This window comes from Argentina silus (genome assembly GCF_951799395.1).
Source record: "Argentina silus genome assembly, chromosome: 21".
NCBI classification, from domain to species: Eukaryota; Metazoa; Chordata; class Actinopteri; order Argentiniformes; family Argentinidae; genus Argentina; species Argentina silus.
Window position 1 is genome coordinate 1,545,827 of NC_139675.1, and position 19,702 is coordinate 1,565,528.

General features: G+C 41.3%; 1 protein-coding gene across 3 annotated transcripts; it reads right to left on the bottom strand.

The window, feature by feature from the left end:
* Positions 1-3,305: 3,305 nt before the first annotated feature.
* Positions 3,306-19,251, bottom strand: LOC310820846 (interferon-induced very large GTPase 1-like). Of its 3 annotated transcripts, none has more exons than XM_083692658.1 (19): positions 19,206-19,251; positions 17,050-17,206; positions 15,299-15,403; positions 15,111-15,185; positions 14,889-15,002; positions 14,200-14,509; positions 13,865-13,907; positions 13,387-13,653; positions 13,005-13,271; positions 12,235-12,504; positions 11,846-12,115; positions 11,433-11,702; positions 11,046-11,315; positions 10,633-10,902; positions 10,244-10,513; positions 9,836-10,105; positions 9,448-9,717; positions 9,072-9,341; positions 3,306-8,812 (listed from the first exon to the last, which is right to left on the bottom strand). In XM_083692658.1, the coding sequence occupies exons 2-19, from the start codon at positions 17,157-17,159 to the stop codon at positions 4,206-4,208; spliced, it is 8,328 nt and encodes a 2,775-aa protein (XP_083548784.1). In that variant the 5' UTR covers positions 17,160-17,206; positions 19,206-19,251; the 3' UTR covers positions 3,306-4,205. The 3 variants fall into 3 exon arrangements, with proteins under 3 accessions (XP_083548784.1, XP_083548785.1, XP_083548786.1); XM_083692659.1 differs by lacking the exon at positions 19,206-19,251 and adding an exon at positions 17,987-18,324; XM_083692660.1 differs by lacking the exons at positions 13,865-13,907; positions 14,889-15,002; positions 15,111-15,185; ... (1 more) ...; positions 17,050-17,206; positions 19,206-19,251 and having other exon boundaries at positions 14,200-14,218.
* Positions 19,252-19,702: the final 451 nt, after the last annotated feature.

Sequence of the window (19,702 nt, forward strand, 5' to 3'; positions counted from 1 at the left end):
GACTAGTTGTTGTGATTAACACTTCCACCATTTTTCACAACCCAATGCTGCTGGTGTATACACATGTTGTTGTGTGCTTCTTTGTATCATATTATTCTATCCAGTGAAGGCACACACCATGTTGTTCCATACAAATGTTTCCCTCTTTATTTCAGTCTTGGAAAGTCTCATAATTTAATTTTTTCAAACATAAATAATAATTATACTCCAACGAACCAACTATTACAGCGCTGTCTCCGCACAATGGCGTGTGGGACGTCATCATCTATAATGATGTGGCTGCTCTAAATTATTTTGACCAGCAGGTGTCAAGGTGTGGAATACACTTGTGTACAGTGTTGATCAAAGCCTCGAGTCATGAACGTATTTTCGACACAATTGGCTGGAAAGCTTCAATGCATCAGAAAGCTTCGTTTCCCCATCACTAGAAGTTATTAATGTCTCTTAAAATCATATTTTGTGAAATTACAATGACTGATTTGTGCGCACCATTTCAACCGACCACACAAAATGTAGGCCGACAACAGCTCAGAACACCTGACTTGGCCCACATTGAAAGTCGACAGAAAACAAACACACAGAAGGCTAATCCTTCAGTAGTTTAAAGCTCTGTCTTCTATGACATTTAATGATACAATATTTTAACAAAAGCACCGTTATTTAAACTTTTCAATCAACAAAGACATAGTCCTACCGTCGTTCTGCCTGCCGAGTCCACCATTTCTTTTGGTGACGTATGCCATATCTATGTGTACATCAGCATGTGAAACTGAATAAAATACACAGGCCATAATGTAAATCGTCAATATTTTTCATGATGAGGCTAGGATTGATCATAGGAAATAAATGCTAAATAATGTAACTGTACTGTAGGTAAAATTGCTTACCTGAGAGAAGCACAGGTGTGGCTGAACTGTGCCACTGACACTCCCTCAGCTTGTTCTGACTGTTTTTTATTGCCCCCGTGAACTGTGCCACTGATAGATTAGATACAACTTTATTTTCATTGTGCCAAAGTACAGAGACAATAAAATGCAGTTAGCGTCTAACCAGAAGTGCAAAAAAAGCAGAAAAGTGCAATGTGAACAATATATACAGGTAGTGCAGTATAAGCAGTATATGAGCAGTATAAGTAGTGCAGTATAAGCAGTATATGTATTAACAGTAACATTATAATCAGAATAAATATAGAATGCAGTTTGAACAGTATAAGTAGTATATGAGCTGTATAAGTAGTGCCGTATAAGCAGTATATGTATTAACAGTAACATTATAAGCAGAATAAATAAGCAGAATAAATATGGAATGCAGTATGAACAGTATAAACAGATATGTACAGTATGTAACAGTGTATTAACAGTAGCATTATAAGATTAGTAAAGACATACTCCCTCAGCTTGTTCTGACTGTATTTTATTGCCCCCCCCCCCATTCCCGAATAGAGCAGTGTCATCAGCATTTAGCTCTTACAGTACAGACTTTGATCCAACTGTTACATATTAACCCATTTATATACTGTAGGTCCCATTAGTCATACCTGGCCATTGGGTGTTGAGGACAAGTCAACAACAATATAATCTTCTTGCACTGCAACTATACATATCCATGTTTTGATTCATACAGTACAGGGTTCTCACTAAAATCACTTTGAATTATTCACAACTTTTCTGTTTCAACAAAATATTTAGTCACAGGCCCAATCCTTACTTGGATTGCTTTGGAGTGTTTCTCAAGATATGCAAATGCTACTCTCAGTATAATGGGAGGAAAGTGGATTTGAACGTTTGGATTTGAAATCAGTTACTACGAGGTTAAAATGGGGCTTCTCAGCTTTTATTTCATGGTATTTGTGTACATATTTGTTTCACCATTTATAAATGACAACACTTTTTATATATTTATATAATGTCCAAATTAAGCACTCATGTTTAGTATTTGGTCGACAGTCTTTTACCTGAAGTCTGTGACCCATTGACCCCACCAGACGCTGGGTATCTTCTCTGGTGATGTTCTGCCTGGCCTATACTGCATTATTGTTGTCTGTTTTGAGGACTTTTTTTGCCTAAAATATTATCAGGTAATGAAATTAATCTTCAATTGGATTAGATATGATGCCAGTAACCTTCCAGTTACCAGCTCACATCCGGCTCCCTCCATCAGTGTGGCCATTATGTCTAATTGGTAAGCCATAATACATTTAAAATGACATACATTTGAGGTAACAAATAGCACCTGACCCTGTCAAGGAACGCTGAGACCACTAAAAAGTGAAATGTCTCCCACAGATAAGGTTTGCAGTGCTATTTGCTATTTCAATGCTGCAACATATGTTTTTCTAGTGTCACTTCAACAAATGGCTATGACATGAGCAATATTCCATAACCTGATAAGCCCTCTGTTGAATTAACCGTCATCCATAAAATACTAATTGCAAAAGATGCAATTTCAAACCCTGCCGATAGTGTTGCTGGACTCCATCTCCTCCCCATTCTCCTCCCCCCTCTCACCTCCCCCTTCTCCCCCCTCTCACCTCCCCATTCTCCTCCCCCCTCTCACCTCCCCCTTCTCCTCCCCCCTCTCCTCCCTGGGCAGAGTTGAGAGAGGCCTTCAGGGAGTTTGATAAGGACAAGGACGGCTTCATCAGCTGTAAGGACCTGGGAGAGTGTATGAGGACCATGGGATACATGCCCACTGAGATGGAGCTGATAGAACTGAGTCAGCAGATCTGTGAGTCTCTCACACGTAAAGAAGTCAGTGTTTAAACATGAAAGATATTGGTAGTATGTTAAGAGTGTAAGACCAGTTTCCACGTTGTGAATTTTGTGCCTCAACCTGTTCTTTTTTCACTCCCCCTCTCTCTCCCCCCTCTCTCTACTCCCGCCCCCCTCTCCCTCTCCCTCCCACAGTTTGACTCTAACGGGGACGGTCAGATCAGCCTGGGGGAGTTGAGGGAGGCCATGAAGAAGCTGATGGGGGAGCAGCTGAACCATCGGGAGATCGACGAGATCCTCTGAGACGTGGACCTGAATGGGGACGGCCTGGTCGACTTTGAAGGTGGGGGGGGGGGGGAATAGAGTTGGGAAGTAGATAATGGCCTGATCTCAAAAGTCTGTTCTTCATTCCTTGTTTCCTCTTTCTTCGCTTTCCTTCTAAGGGGGGGGGGGGCGTGCCATGGTTTCTTACTCATACAAATCTTACTGTTGTTTAATTACAGTAATAGAGTAATCCATACAGTCATAAAGGCAGTTGTTAGAGGATTTGTCTTACTCTGTTGTGTTAACATATCACTAGATTTAGAATTAATGTTGTTATTTACATTTTATTTACATGTTGTTATTATTACAATGATTTACATTTTTACAATTTAGGACATTTAATGAATTTATGAAGGACTTAAGTATGTCAAACGATTTGTATTGCAAAAACTCTTGACATGATAAATGTTTTTCATTCTTCATTGGAACAAAAAATATAAAAATCAAAGGACATGCATTTATGAAAATAAGAAAGGTTAAAAAAGAAATACATAAAGGTACGTGTATGTGACATTCAATCTTTGTAAAAGCTTCCTAATAGTTGCAATGACAATGTGTAATCGGTAGAGATCAGGAAATGAGATCCCTTGAAATAAATATTTGCTTTGGTCTGGAAAAGGTGCTTTCTGAAATGGAGTCCTACCAGACACTCCAAACATAATAAAAATCATAAACATAATAAATCAAATCAACAACTGTGCTTTTAAATACTTTTCTTATATCAGATAAAAAAGAAAGATTATATCCCAAATGATTAGTCAGTCCATGGACGATACTACTCTGCTAGGTGTGCTGGGTATCACACACCTATTATACGCCAGCCTGTCGCTGCCAGTCAGTGATGTCAAACATAGAAACTCGCCCTTTACCTATTCATGATTAAGATTAGACAGATCAGGTGGTACAGGTGGAACACCCACTGGTGTACTAACACTGTTTTGCCCTCCAGCCTCCTGAGGCAAGTGAGAGGCATCTTAAAACTACCTTAGCACTCCCTGAATCATCAGAACAAATGATCTTTCCTTGCTGTGGTCAGGCAATTGTTCTTTGACAAATTATGCAGAGTTGTATTTGCCATTTCAAAACTTCTGAGGTGACTGACATCTTCCATGCTACTAAGTGAGTTATTTCAGGGTATCTTGTGACATCGTCCCCTTATAGTCCTCCTCTTCATTTTCTGTTAAATGACTGTTTCAAGCTGTTCATTGCATCATCTTTTGTTAAGACTTTCCAGTTATCTGGGATTTTGGCAGGCTTTGCCTTAGAGTGCTCAGCTATTCTCTCATTAAATGTGGCCATCACATACTTCCAGTAGTCTGAAGCGTCAATGCTGGCATCTCCATCAATGATCCAGTCAGGGTAATATTTCTGGTAGTCCTTGTAGGGGTGATAGCTGTTTTTTGTCAGGTTGTTTTTAAAGCTTCTGTTACTTATCACTAGAGATGAACATATGTCAGTTACTAACATCTGATTGCTTATATTCCTCCGACCACTGAGACCCAAGTGACGGTGAATGTTGGACCAGTGTTTAGTGTGCCCCGCCCCACCTGCTTCACAAGGTGTACCACAGAAGGGACATTGTTCCCCACATCCAAACAGACTGAGGAACATCTTGTCCTGAGGCTTGAATGGCAGAGATGTGAGCTTTTCTCTGATGTCTGTCGTCTTGTCATACTCAGCTGCCAATGACTGCTCCATTTCTTCCACAGACTTTGTGAGGTAGTCAGCAAATGGCTCTGTGTTTGCAATGGTCCGGAAGGTCATGAAATCCAGGGCATCCTGTTGAAAGACAAGCTTCTCTTCAAGAGCACTGCAAATGTTTCCAATTAATGTCTTGATGTCATTTACACCGCTGGTTTTGGTAGTTAATATTGAATCAGTGATCATCTTCACAATCATAGTGAGACTTTTCTTCTCCAATATCTGTACACTGTTCTTCTTTGAAAGTTTATTGACAATTCTGTCAAATAGCCACTCCTTCACAAATGTTTCATATTTTTTAATATACTGATAATATTGATCATATTCTCCATCAGTAAGGAGCTGTTCTAAAATTGAGAACTGGAAAGCCCCTCGTGTGCTGTAATCCTCTGACCCTCCACCCTCCTTAACTTTGTCAACAATTTCAGGACCAATCATTTTGGTCACATAGATCTGCACAGCTGGTTGTAAATAGAACATTGTGAACTCCTTAGCCGTCTTCTGGCACTGATCTCGGTCATGAAACAAGTTCATGAAGGCATCATAAAACTTGTCCTTAGATTGTTCCAAACAATTCCGCGGGTTGTTAAGTATGACAAAATCATCATGCATCTTCTGAAATCTTCTGACTGCTATACCACAGATGTGCAACTTTAGGGAAATCTCACATTCGTCATTGACTTCACCTTTATCTGGTTGCAATGCTTCATCAATCACTGTAAGCAGCTCTTTGATGCAAGTGTCATGGTAATCTTCTCTTCTGTCAACCATCTGCGTTATCAAGTCCTGACACTGTATTATGATGCTGTCGCAAATGGATTGTACTTTGTTCTTGTGGTGGTCTTTATCCCAGTGCTTTGTAAGGTTTTCAACCCACTTACGCCAAGGCACTGATGAAGGCGCAACAAAGGCTTCTTTTCCACAATTCACCAAAGTGTTGTCAACCAACATATTATTGATATGACCCGCTCTTGTTGACAAATGCCTGTGTAACAGCCAGAAAGCATTTTGAGCAACATTGAGCCTTGGGAGTCCTCTGAAGTCTATCTCAGACAAGGTTTCCTTCCACATGTTCTCAAACTCTTCTCCGAGGTCCTCATCTGATAAAACTGTGTTTTTCTGTTTACAGTTTTGCAGCAAGTTCAGTACCTTCTTCTCCACTGTACTTGCCTGTGAGCTCTTGATGTTCTCCAGTTGGGCCATTCCCTCTTTGATTTCAAATGCTCTGTGCAGTTTGTTCTTCAATGTGTTTTCTGTCTCTTGGCTCAGTGTTTTGGCCCTGGTTACAAAATCTTCCCTGTATCTTTCCACAAGTTTGACATGACCATCTTTCCTTTCAAAGTAGTTAACAATATTGTCTTGGATTTCCTTTTCTCCCTTTGAAATCTCTTCATGCGCCTCCCTCATCAAGTCATTTAGCTTATCTCTTATGGTGATTTGGGGATTGGGATACATCACACCAAAATTGGACATTGTATTTTCTGCAGCTACAGTCCAGTGATACATCTTCTTCTGCAATGACCACTCCCAACTATTGTACTCAATGCATATGCTGGTGTATGCATCTGCAACCAAGCTGTTTCTGAAACTGAAGATGAATTTCTCAAACTTAACAGCATCCCACAAACATTTGGTCCATTGCAGGAAATCTGTCATGTCATCATTTCCATGAAATTTTTTTAAATCTTGCATCAAGGTCTTTTTGAAGTCATACACAGCCTCACTGTAGCCAGCACTGACTGGAGCCATAGGGGGACATCCATGCCAGAGCCCTGGGATGTAGCAGCTGCTTCTGTCTGGATCATACTCAATCATGTCAGTGAACATGGTGATATTCTCCTTCTTCTCCATTCTGGCCGCTGTCTGCGTCATTTCATTCAACTGTTCCAACAACTTCCTCCTGCCTTTCATGTTGTTGTCAAAGGCGGACATGTCAGACACATTCTGGTGCACAAAGTGGCACATCGGCTTCTTTCCCACTTCCTTCATCCTGAGGAAGGCATGAACCACAATCTGTAGAATGTCTTTCATCTCTGTGAAGTTTTCCATGGCAACGTTGACAATTGTGACATCACTTAGTCCTATGACCAGTGTTGCAAGCTCATTGTCATGTTCATAACTGTCATCCAGTTGAGCTAGCTCTGGTGATTTCAAGCCCTCTGTGTCAATGACCATGACAAAGTCACATTTTAGCTCCTCTTTCAGTTCTTTGTTGACTTTTATCAGTAGCATGAAGGCACCTCTGGTACATTTACCACTACTGACAGCAAACTGGACCCCAAACATGGTGTTGAGGAGAGTCGACTTCCCTGTGCTTTGGACCCCTAAAACTGTGACCACCCGGATTTTGCTTTTGGATTGCACAAGAGTATGAAGCTGAGTGAGAACATCAGATATCCATTTCAATGGGATGTTGGAAGCATCTCCATCTACAAGCTCAATGGGGAAACCATCCAACAGCATCTGAGCACACAATCCAGGCAAATGTTCTATCTGTTTTCTTTGTTGGCTGTTTTCAGGAAGGGAGAATACACATTCATATAACTGACCCAACTCTCGTAAGAAGTGTTCAAGTCCCAAGGAACAATCAGATATTTGCATATCCAAATCTGAAATTGTGTCTTTTTTCTCCAGGGAATCTTTGTACCCCTCTTTCAAACCTGATTTCCCTGACAGATTCTCCAAATTGAGTTGCAACCATTTGAGGAAATAGGATCGCTTCATTCTTGAACCTGACATTCCATTAATGAAGTTTGTCATTGCAACACTCATGCCAAATCTTTGTTGCTTATTTCTCAGTTCTTGTTCTCTTGTCCTCAGAGAGCTCTTGTAGTGTTCAATGTCTTCTTTACCTGCCTTTAGCAGTCTACACATCTCTTTCTCCAACTGGGAGATCTCTTTCCAGATTTGCCCTTGTAAGGGTAGGTGGGCCTCTTTGAATTTCACCGTGTTTGATATGTTGCTTGTGATTTCATCTGCCATCTTCCTGGCAGTCTGACAATCATCACAGTGCTCATCAACCAAAATCCCACTCTGACTAGCTCCCTCAGCCATCTTTTCCATTGTCAATTTGTTTTGACTTTTCTCTATGATGCCACCTACAGATAACTGAAGGGTTTTGATAAATTCTGAATCATTCTGCTCTTTTCTTTTCACAATCACATTTCCTGTATTCATACCACAGTTGGTGAGCATTTCTTTCAGTGTTTCAAATGGTTTTCTCTGAGAGTTGACAACCAGAAATAACTCTGCCGTTACATTTTTTCTGTTCAACATTTTGAAAAAATCGCAGTCGAAACCATCACTGAAAATGTAAACTGCAGATGATGTCTGACACAGAAAGGAGAACTGTGTTTCAAATGACCTGATGTCACCTCTGAGATTGGCCACAGCCAAGGGCTCTGTGAACGTGTCGATGTTCCTGTTCCCACATGGGAGGTACCAACTGACTTCAACTAACCCATTTGAAATTTTCCGAGGGACATCACCACCTTCCATATCATGGTGAACAAATGTGTTATGGTACCGTTGAGGGTTACGAAACAGCTTGTTTAAAATCTGAGACTTGGACAAGCTGCTTTTTCCCAGCCTGACAAAGGATACCATTGGAATATCAGAGAGTACAATTCGCTCCTCAATAAAGGACTGTGTGGCCGCATGAGAAGAGGTCCTAAACTTCTTCACGATGTCTCTCATGGCCCACAGCATCAACGTGCTTTGTCCTGTCTCACAGTTGGGCAGCAGAAAAGGAACAGCAAACTGACACACAGACATTTTCAGGACCATCTCTTGCTGCAAGAGACCATCTGAGCACAGGAACAGGGCAGTTATGAGATCTAGTGGATTAATGACATTGCTGCGATCAGTGTCTATTTCTATACATTTGACACTCCTGGCACTAACATTTGTCATCATTAATTTCTTTAGAAAGGCTCCTGGAAGTGACTGCATAGTTTGAAGTGACTCATCTGATGTGGTATTGGCATTTATCTCAAGGATAGTACTTAACGAAATCTTGTTGTTTTCATAATGATCCTCCAGTCCTGCCTTTGACAGCAGCTCCATGAGATGGAATCCTGCAAAATGTACAAATGGGATGCTTTTATTGCAAAAAAAATAACATCTAAACTTCTTCATCAGCGATGATATCTTTGCATCTCAAAGGATCATGTCTGTCTTTTTCAGTTAATTCAGAACAACAGTGCTGTTTGATGAAAGGGTTGTGGAAATGTTAACTGTTTCCAGTGGTATTCAATTCACTCATTTGGATTATGATCAAATAAATGACAGTTTTATTAAATGACGACTGTAAATGTAATATCAGTAATATCATACTTGTGGTGAAGGTTGTTGACACTGGTTGACTTTTCTCCCCAGTTTTCATCTCAGTGCAGACGTTGACTGAGTACTCAGTGGCAGGTTGCAGGTCAGACAGAGTGATGCTCTGTGAGGATGTGGTCGTGATGTCCTGGTCCTTCCCTGGGCAGTGGTAGGAGATCTGGTACTTGTGGTGAGTTTGGTCCATTCCTAGTGGCTGGCTCCAGCTAACAGTAGCTGACGCGGTGTCTACTGAGTCAACACTCAGCTGGTCTGGGGCAGGAGGTACTGAGGGAAACATGCAGTGGAAAAGTGTCTTGGTCAGTTACTCATCAGTAATGTGGTCTCTGCCACACAGAGGATGAACAGCAAATGGATAAGGATGGTCTCTTACTTGTGCAGACAGACGTTGAGACTGGTTGACTCTGTTCCTCATTGGTCAGTACAGTTGAGACACTGATCGTGTATTCAGTTCCAGGTCGTAGGTCAGAGAGTGTTCTATAGCAGTCTTCAGTATATTCTTTCTGAAGTTCCCTCCCTAGACTGCAGTATGATATTAGGAAGCGCTGTGGGGTTTGCTCCAGTACGCAAGCCTTTGTCCATTTCACAGTGAGCGAGGTTACTTGCAGCTGGTCTATGATCAAGTTACCTGGTGCTGGAACTCCTGATATAAATTGTAAAGGAAACATTTGAAAATACATGTAGAGAGATCTATTGGGATCAAAAATAGAAAAAAAATGGTTAGTAACTAAGGATGGTAAGTTTCAAAGATTCGTCCTTACCTGTAATAAATGTTGTAGCCGCAGGCAGACTTTGCACCCCACCTTTCATCTGAGTGCAGACGGTGACTGAGTACTCAGTGGCAGGTTGCAGGTCAGACAGAGTGATGCTCTGTGAGGATGTGGTCGTGATGTCCTGGTCCTTCCCTGGGCAGTGGTAGGAGATCTGGTACTTGTGTTGGGTTTGGTCCATTCCTTGTGGCTCGCTCCAGCTGACAGCAGCTGACGTGGTGTCCACTGAGTCAACAATCAGCTGGTCTGGGGCAGGAAGTACTGAGGGAAACATGCAGTGGAAAAAGTGTCGGAAATTGACATCATGCAGAAACACTAATTGGAGGTCTTGGTCAGTTACTCATCAGTAATGTGGTCTCTGCTACACAGAACAGCAAGTGGATAAGGAAGATCTCTTACTTGTGCAGACGGACACTGAGACTGGTTGACTCTGTTCCCCATTGGTCACTTCAGTTGAGACACTGATCGTGTATTCAGTTCCAGGTCGTAGGCCAGACAGTGTTCTATAGCAGTCTTCAGTATATTCTTTCTGAAGTTCCGTCCCTGGACTGCAGTATGATATTAGGAAGCGCTGTGGGGTTTGCTCCAGTACGCAAGCCTTTGTCCATTTCACAGTGAGCGAGGTTATTTGCAGCTGGTCTATGGTCAAGTTACCTGGTGCTGGAACTCCTGATATAAATTGTAAAGGAAACATTTGAAAATACATGTAGAGAGATCTATTGGGATCAAAAATAGAAAAAAAAATGGTTAGTAACTAAGGATGGTAAGTTTCAAAGGTTCGTCCTTACCTGTAATAAATGTTGTTGCCGCAGGCAGACTTTGCACCCAACCTTTCATCTCAGCGCAGACGGTGACTGAGTACTCAGTGGCAGGTTGCAGGTCAGACAGAGTGATGCTCTGTGAGGATGTGGTCATGATGTCCTGGTCCTTCCCTGGGCAGTGGTAGGAGATCTGGTACTTGTGTTGGGTTTGGTCCATTCCTTGTGGCTGGCTCCAGCTGACAGCAGCTGATGAGGTGTCCACTGAGTCAACACTCAGCTGGTCTGGGGCAGGAAGTACTGAGGGAAACATGCAGTGGAAAAGTGTTGGAAATTGACATCATGAAGAAACACTAATTGGAGGTCTTGGTCAGTTACTCAACGGTAATGTGGTCTCTGCTACACAGAGGATGAACAGCAAATGGATAAGGAAGATCTCTTACTTGTACAGACGGTTGTTGAGACTGGTTGACTCTGTTCCCCATTGGTCAGTACAGTTGAGACACTGATCGTGTATTCAGTTCCAGGTCGTAGGTCAGAGAGTGTTCTATAGCAGTCTTCAGTATATTCTTTCTGAAGATCCGTCCCTGGATTGCAGTATGATATTAGGAAGCGCTGTGGGGTTTGCTCCAGTACGCAAGCCTTTGTCCATTTCACAGTGAGCGAGGTTATTTGCAGATGGTCTATCGTCAAGTTACCTGGTGCTGGAACTCCTGATATAAATTGTAAAGGAAACATTGAAAATACATGTAGAGAGATCTATTGGGATCAAAAATAGAAAAAAAAAGGTTAGTAACTAAGGATGGTAAGTTTCAAAGGTTCGTCCTTACCTGTAATAAATGTTGTTGCCGCAGGCAGACTTTGCACCCAACCTTTCATCTCAGCGCAGACGGTGACTGAGTACTCAGTGGCAGGTTGCAGGTCAGACAGAGTGATGCTCTGTGAGGATGTGGTCATGATGTCCTGGTCCTTCCCTGGGCAGTGGTAGGAGATCTGGTACTTGTGTTGGGTTTGGTCCATTCCTTGTGGCTGGCTCCAGCTGACAGCAGCTGATGAGGTGTCCACTGAGTCAACACTCAGCTGGTCTGGGGCAGGAAGTACTGAGGGAAACATGCAGTGGAAAAGTGTTGGAAATTGACATCATGAAGAAACACTAATTGGAGGTCTTGGTCAGTTACTCAACGGTAATGTGGTCTCTGCTACACAGAGGATGAACAGCAAATGGATAAGGAAGATCTCTTACTTGTACAGACGGTTGTTGAGACTGGTTGACTCTGTTCCCCATTGGTCAGTACAGTTGAGACACTGATCGTGTATTCAGTTCCAGGTCGTAGGTCAGAGAGTGTTCTATAGCAGTCTTCAGTATATTCTTTCTGAAGTTCCGTCCCTGGACTGCAGTATGATATTAGGAAGCGCTGTGGGGTTTGCTCCAGTACGCAAGCCTTTGTCCATTTCACAGTGAGCGAGGTTATTTGCAGCTGGTCTATGGTCAAGTTACCTGGTGCTGGAACTCCTGATATAAATTGTAAAGGAAACATTTGAAAATACATGTAGAGAGATCTATTGGGATCAAAAATAGAAAAAAAAATGGTTAGTAACTAAGGATGGTAAGTTTCAAAGGTTCGTCCTTACCTGTAATAAATGTTGTTGCCGCAGGCAGACTTTGCACCCAACCTTTCATCTCAGCGCAGACGGTGACTGAGTACTCAGTGGCAGGTTGCAGGTCAGACAGAGTGATGCTCTGTGAGGATGTGGTAATGATGTCCTGGTCCTTCCCTGGGCAGTTGTAGGAGATCTGGTACTTGTGTTGGGTTTGGTCCATTCCTTGTGGCTGGCTCCAGCTGACAGCAGCTGACGTGGTGTCCACTGAGTCAACACTCAGCTGGTCTGGGGCAGGAAGTACTGAGGGAAACATGCAGTGGAAAAAGTGTTGGAAATTGACATCATGCAGAAACACTAATTGGAGGTTTTGGTCAGTTACTCATCGGTAATGTGGTCTCTGCTACACAGAGGATGAACAACAAATGGATAAGGAAGATCTCTTATTAGTAGATCTCTTATTAGTTACTAATTAGTAACTAAGGATTGTAAGTTTCACTGGTTCATCCTGAAGTTACCATCACTGAAGACAGGTGAAGTAACAAGACCATTATATGTTGGGATTCATCATTCATGTGTTCAGATTACAAAATGATCAAGTCTAGTAGGGGCAAGAAATACTTTGTGATTAAGCTGCTAAGCCTCAGGCTGTGATGTCTGACCTTGATCACTGTGACTGAAAATAAAAATAGAAATCATGATATTATGGAGGTGGGGGCACTTAAATTTAATTATTATCCCATCAGCCCAATTTTGGTAATGAAAACTACGCAACCAAAGGTCCCTGATGAGGGGCGTCTTACTTGTGTAGATGGTTGTAGAGACTGGTTCACTCTGTCGCCCATTCAGCACTGTTGAGACCTGGATTGTGTACTCAGTGCTAAGTCGAAGGTCAGATAATGTTCTAGAGCAGTCTTGAGTATTGACTGCCTTCGGTTCCGCTCCTGGGCTGAAGGTGGATATGAGGAAGCTCTGCAGGATTTGCTCCGTTCCTTGAGCCTTAGTCCAGTGAAATGTGAAGGAAGTTGCTCCTGACTGGTCTATCTTTAGGTCTTTGGGTGCTGGGACCACTGTAACAAAGATCAAGATTTGTTTCAGGATGTGCTAGTCATGTGCTTGTTTCATTTCACAGATAATATGAAAAATAAAGTTTACAAGTATCAAATAACCAAAACATAACTGTACCTGTGAATACAGTTGCTGAGCTGCATCTACTTTGGATTCCATTGTCTCCCTCTGTGGCAACGTCGAACTCATACTTCTTGCCAGGTTTGAGGTCCGTTATTTCAATTTGATACATGTCTTTTATAGTTACATTGTTCTGTTCTCCATCACATCTCCAGATCACTCTGAACCTCTGTGGTCCATTCAGTCCCTCAGGAGGGCCCCAACACAGACGCACGGAGTCTGACTTCACTGACAGGACCTGGATCTCCCCAGGAGGGGGCAGCACTGGTAAAGGAAGGAAAACAATTGAATCATATCAATACTGAAATTAAATGTGACACAATGTGGACAATCTAAATAAATATACTTTAGTGAATAAATGTTGACAATTAATCTTGCAATAGGTTTGAAGAGATTACAATGTCTACAGATTGCATTCCAGTATGGTGTCAAACTTTATAAACAAGGCTGAGAAGCCTCAAGTTCAAACACCTACCTTCAACTAAAGTCTGTCTTTGTTTTTGCTCTTCATCTGTAATCTTTGGTATGGAAATACAGTAGAACAAGAGTCAAAAGTAGTTGTGAAAATATAAATATAAAATTGCCAAGTATATACATTTTTGCAAGTGCTTCCATGTAGAGAACAACTTGCCATTCTGATAGAGGTAATTTGGCAAATTCCTTGTCATAAGAGAGTTGAATAACATCCGATTAAGGATATTGTGCCCTTCCTCTTCAATAACATTTTAATGAAAATAAATGAATCTCTTCACAAATGCTCCACAGTCTAACACACGTTGTTGACACAAGATGAGAAAAAACAGAGCATACTTGTCTTCCAGGTTGTTTTATCTCCTCGTAGATCGTGTCATGTCCTCTGTGCTTTGTTACTGCACACAGACTGCAGATGAACATCTGGTCTGTCCTGCAGAACACCTCCAGAGGTCTGTGGTGCTCCTGACACAATCTCTGCTCCAGCTCTTCAGTAACGTCCACCAGAGTGTGTGACCGTAGTTTAGGGACTGTGTAATGGTGCTTAACATCAGTCCCACAGTAGGAGATAGAGCAGGTCAGACAGGTCTTCACAGCTCGGAGCTCAGAGCAGATGTCACAGAGAACATCTCCTGGTCTGGTGCTGATACTGGAAGTGGAAAAGCAGATAACAACATAATTATCTATGTATCCACCAAAGCTAGAGGCAGCTTAATATCACATTTACATAAACAACGTAGGGAACAATAAAAGTAAGGTTCGTAGTGGTTCAACAAAAATTAAGATTCAATGTATCGTCCTAAAAACATCCTTTCCTCTCAGATGTTCCCTCTGTTGCTCTGACTTCTCTAATACTATGGCACAGAGGGTGACATTTTCTACTCTCTTTACCTTCCCTCCATGGTCTCCATCATACACATGCACCAAAAAGACTGGATTACTTTTCCATAACTTTGAATGATTTCTTGTCAACTGCAATGTTGATGGACAGCAAATGTCAGTGCATAAATGAAGAAGAGTTTACACACATCTTCCTTTCTGTGGATTCTCTCTCATTAAAATTCAGAGGAGGTACCATCGACCAGTCACTCTTCATTGACAGACAGCTTGGAGTTGGTGACTCTGGTCTTTCCAAATGGACCCTGCAAGACATACAAGACTATGAGGGGAAGTAGTAACATCAACGAAAAAGTTTGGTGATAATATCAAAATTAATAGGATACCACAATTTTCTTTTTAAATATTCTCACCCATGTTGAATGGGGCGATCGATTGACTTCATTGATACATAACTGAAGGTTGGTGACTCTGGTCTCTGATGAACACTGCAGGTGATACGACTATGAGACGTGGCAGCAAACACTGGAATGCATCCATCTGATACTCTTACTGACAATGTCTAATATAACACTGCAGGGTTGAACAGCCATTGGTTTACCTTCCATCCATGATTTGGTCTCCATCATCACTGGAATTCACTGATTGGTCGCTCCTCATAGACACATGACAAGATGTTTGTGGCTGTCGACCTATCAAATGATCCCTGTTCACAGAGAGAGATGGTCAAAAGGAGTCAAATTGATGTTGTTGAAAGCTTAATATATAGTGATTAAAATTGCTCGGAAGTTGCTGAAGCAATATTTTTATGTGTGTTTCTTGGCTCCTTGATCACAACAATTAACATAAAGTTGTTGATATTGGTGCATTAATAATAACGCAACACATGAACTGCTATCTACGTGTATATCTATTGAAGACCATAATCTAAGAAAATATCGGATGCTCCCTTCCGTATTGAAGGGTACAGCCACAATGATCAAAACAAACTACACTGTTGGCCAGCTTGTTGATGAGCTACACTGTTGCCCGAGGCGGCTTGTGTATTGTTGCGATTATGGTAAAGAATGGAGAATGCAGTCAAGAGGGGTGAGGTCAGATTGAGGGGCTATTGGTGAAGAAAACAAAGGATCAAAGCTGGAGAAACCAGGATAGAGTAATTAAAAGTTAGGGTAATTCAAGTCATAAACAAAGTTATAAACAGCCAGAACAAAAGGCTTTTGAAAACAGCCTGGGCGTCAGCAAGGCCTAATCAGACTAACGGGCGCCAGCCAGGTGGGCGGCGCACACCTTGAAGACGAAATGTAAATCTTGAATGTTGTTGGTGCATGTAGACAGGAACCAGAAATACGTTGAATAGAAGGTGTTAACCTGTGTGAAGTCTATAAAGGCAGGTGACTGAAGAGATAACGGGGTCAGCTTTGCAAACCTGAACGGCTACATATTCTGCGTGAATAAAGTCTTTGTGGTTAACAGTATTTTATTTAAAAGTATTATAACTTAAATTCTATGACACGATGTCTGCCACATCTTTACTATTGCTTTCCTGCGAGGTCTGCTGCCTGCAAATTGGACTGGCAAAAGTAGTCACATAGCAAGTGGTCATAGCTAAACAAAAAGCAAACATGTTGGAAATAGAAGCTGCATGATTGCGCCCACGAGAAGGAGTTCAACATATTTCTTAATCTTAAAATATATTCTGCTAATAGGCTGTGTCTTGATGTAGGCTATATCCCACTGCGTTCATGACGGGTGATGTGTTTTGTTTGACTGTGGTTCCACCGGCATCTGAGCGTTTTTGACAGTGGCCCCACGAAATGTTTTTTCTTAAAAACATCGCTGCTCCCTTCGCAGTTGAAAGCGGGGGATCCGTTGAATGGTCGCCCTTCATTGAAAACATGGCTAACAGCTAGTGTATCAAAGAAAGCCCTTTTATGCTATCTGTGACTTCTTGTGGTCGCCCTTCATTGAAAGACAACTTGGAGTTGGTGCCTCTGCTCTCTCCACATGGATGGAGTAATGCAAAACAGTTTTACAACAGTTAAACATCTAACATTGAGATTTTCAACAACTAACATTGAGATTTTCAACACCTAAATCCTGCAGGGTTTTACAGAAATAGGTTTATCTTTCATCCATGGTTTGGACTCCATCGTCATTTAGATCCACACTTGAGTTCACAGGTAGCATTATGATTACACTCAGAGAATCACTGTGACTTGGGAAATGTAGATATATGATAAATTCAAGATACACCCTGGTTATGATGCAAAAGAAGTGTCAGGTCTTTGCATTTACACACACACACACACACACACACACACACACACACACACACACACACACACACACCTTGTAGCATCAGGGTCCATTGTCACATCAAGACCCTTGATTGGAGACTCATCCTCATGTCTTTGCTTAGGGATGGCACCACTCTCTGTGCCCTGCTGAAGATGGCTCATCTTAACCTTCAGAGAGTCAACCACAACAGAACCTGTGCCATATCAACCTAGAAACAGAAATACCTGTATTATCATTTCCATGCTTTTAACTGTGGGTGTTGAGGGTCCAGTGCAAACTGCAAAAAGCTCACGTTGTATCTATGTACTAGTTGTTGTGATTAACATTTCTACCATTTTATCACAACCCAATGCTGCTGGTGTATACACATACTGTTGTGTGCTTCTATCATATTATTCTATCCAGTGAAGGTATACACTATGTTGTTCCACACAAATGTTTCCCTCTTTATTTCAATCTTGGAAAGTCTCATAATTTAATTTGTTCAAACCTAAATAATAATTATACTCCAACGAACCAACTATTACAGCGCTGTCTCCGCACAATGGCGTGTGGGACGTCATCATCTATAATGATTTGGCTCTAAACTATTTTGACCACCGGGTGTCAAGGTGTAGAGTACACTGTGTTGATCAAACCCTTGAGTAATGAACCTATTTTTCGACACAATTGGCTGGAAAGCTTCAATGCATCAGAAAGCTTCGTTTCCCCATCACTAGAAGTTATTAATGTATCTTAAAATCATATTTTGTGAAATTACAATGCCTGATTTGTGCGCAATCCGCCATTTCATCCGACGACACAAAATGTCAGCCGACAACAGCTGAGAACACCTGACTTGGCCCACATTGAAAGTCGACAGAAAACAAACACACAGAAGTCTAATTCTTCGATAGTTTAAAGCTCTGTCTTCTATGACATGTAATGATACAATATTTTAACAAAAGCACCGTTATTTAAACTTTACAATCAACAAAGACAGTCCTACCGTCGTTCTGCCTGCCGACTCAACCATTTCCTTTCTGTTGTTTTGCGTCGAGACAAAGGTGTGGTTTCTTTCTTTCTTTCTTTTTTATTCGAAACATGTCAAACAGGATCAACTGGTGATGTATGCCATATCTATGCTTACATCAGCATGTGAAACTGAATAAAATACACAGGACTACAGTATATGTTAACTGTTAAATATGAATACCATGGTAGAGCACAAAGAGACAGTTTATACTGTAGGTCACATTAGTCATTCCTGGCCATTGGGTGTTGAGGACAAGTCAACAACAATATCATCTTCCTGCACTGCAACTATACATATCCATGTTCTGATTCATACAGTACAGGGTTCTCACTAAAATCACTTTTCAATTATTCACAACTTTTCTGTTTCAAATAAATATTTTCCACTTGCCATATCAACCTAGAAATAGAAATTGTAAATAGAAATACCTGTATTATCATTTCCATGCTTTTAACTGTGGGTGTTGAGGGTCCAGTGCAAACTGAAAAGCTCACGTTGTATCTATGTACTAGTTGTTGTGATCAACATTTCCACCATTTTATCACAACCCAATGCTGCTGGTGTATACACATGTTGTTGTGTGCTTCTATTGTATTATATTCTATCCAGTGAAGGTATACACCATGTTGTTCCACACAAATGTTTCCCTCTTTATTTCAATCTTGGAAAGTCTCATAATTTAATTTGTTCAAACCTAAATAATAATTATACTCCAACGAAGCAACTATTACAGCGCTGTCTCCGCACAATGGCGTGTGGGACGTCATCATCTATAATGATTTGGCTCTAAACTATTTTGACCAGCAGGTGTCAAGGTGTAGAGTACACTGTGTTGATCAAACCCTTGAGTAATGAACCTATTTTTCGACACAATTGGCTGGAAAGCTTCAATGCATCAGAAAGCTTCGTTTCCCCATCACTAGAAGTTATTATTGTCTCTTAAAATCATATTTTGTGAAATTACAATGCCTGATTTGTGCGCAATCCGCCATTTCAACCGACGACACAAAATGTCAGCCGACAACAGCTGAGAACACCTGACTTGGCCCACATTGAAAGTCGACAGAAAACAAACACACAGAAGTCTAATTCTTCGATAGTTTAAAGCTCTGTCTTCTATGACATTTAATGATGCACTATATTAACAAAAGCACCGTTATTTAAACTTTACAATCAACAAAGACAGTCCTACCGTCGTTCTGCCTGCCGAGTCAACCATTTCCTTTCTGTTGTTTTGCGTCGAGACAAAGGTGTGGTTTCTTTCTTTCTTTCTTTTTTATTCGAAACATGTCAAACAGGATCAACTGGTGATGTATGCCATATCTATGCTTACATCAGCATGTGAAACTGAATAAAATACACAGGACTACAGTATATGTTAACTGTTAAATATGAATACCATGGTAGAGCACAAAGAGACAGTTTATACTGTGAGTCACATTAGTCATTCCTGGCCATTGGGTGTTGAGGACAAGTCAACAACAATATCATCTTCCTGCACTGCAACTATACATATCCATGTTCTGATTCATACAGTACAGGGTTCTCACTAAAATCACTTTTCAATTATTCACAACTTTTCTGTTTCAAGGAAATATTTTCCACTTGTTGGCCCTGAAAAATTCCCTAGTTGCTAAGAAGCACCATCCAATGAATTTGGAGACATTTGCTTGTCCTCGAGCAGACAAG

What these genes read in the sequence shown, in the direction of transcription:
- LOC310820846 (XM_083692658.1), bottom strand. Translation starts at nt 17,159, where the DNA reads ATGAGCCATCTTCAGCAGGGCACAGAGAGTGGTGCCATCCCTAAGCAA. An exon ending in CTCAGCAACTGTATTCACAG is followed by an intron (nt 13,272 to 13,386) that starts GTACAGTTATGT and finishes TCTTTGTTACAG; the next exon opens with TGGTCCCAGCACCCAAAGAC. An exon ending in CTCAGTGTCCGTCTGCACAA is followed by an intron (nt 10,106 to 10,243) that starts GTAAGAGATCTT and finishes TGTTTCCCTCAG; the next exon opens with TACTTCCTGCCCCAGACCAG.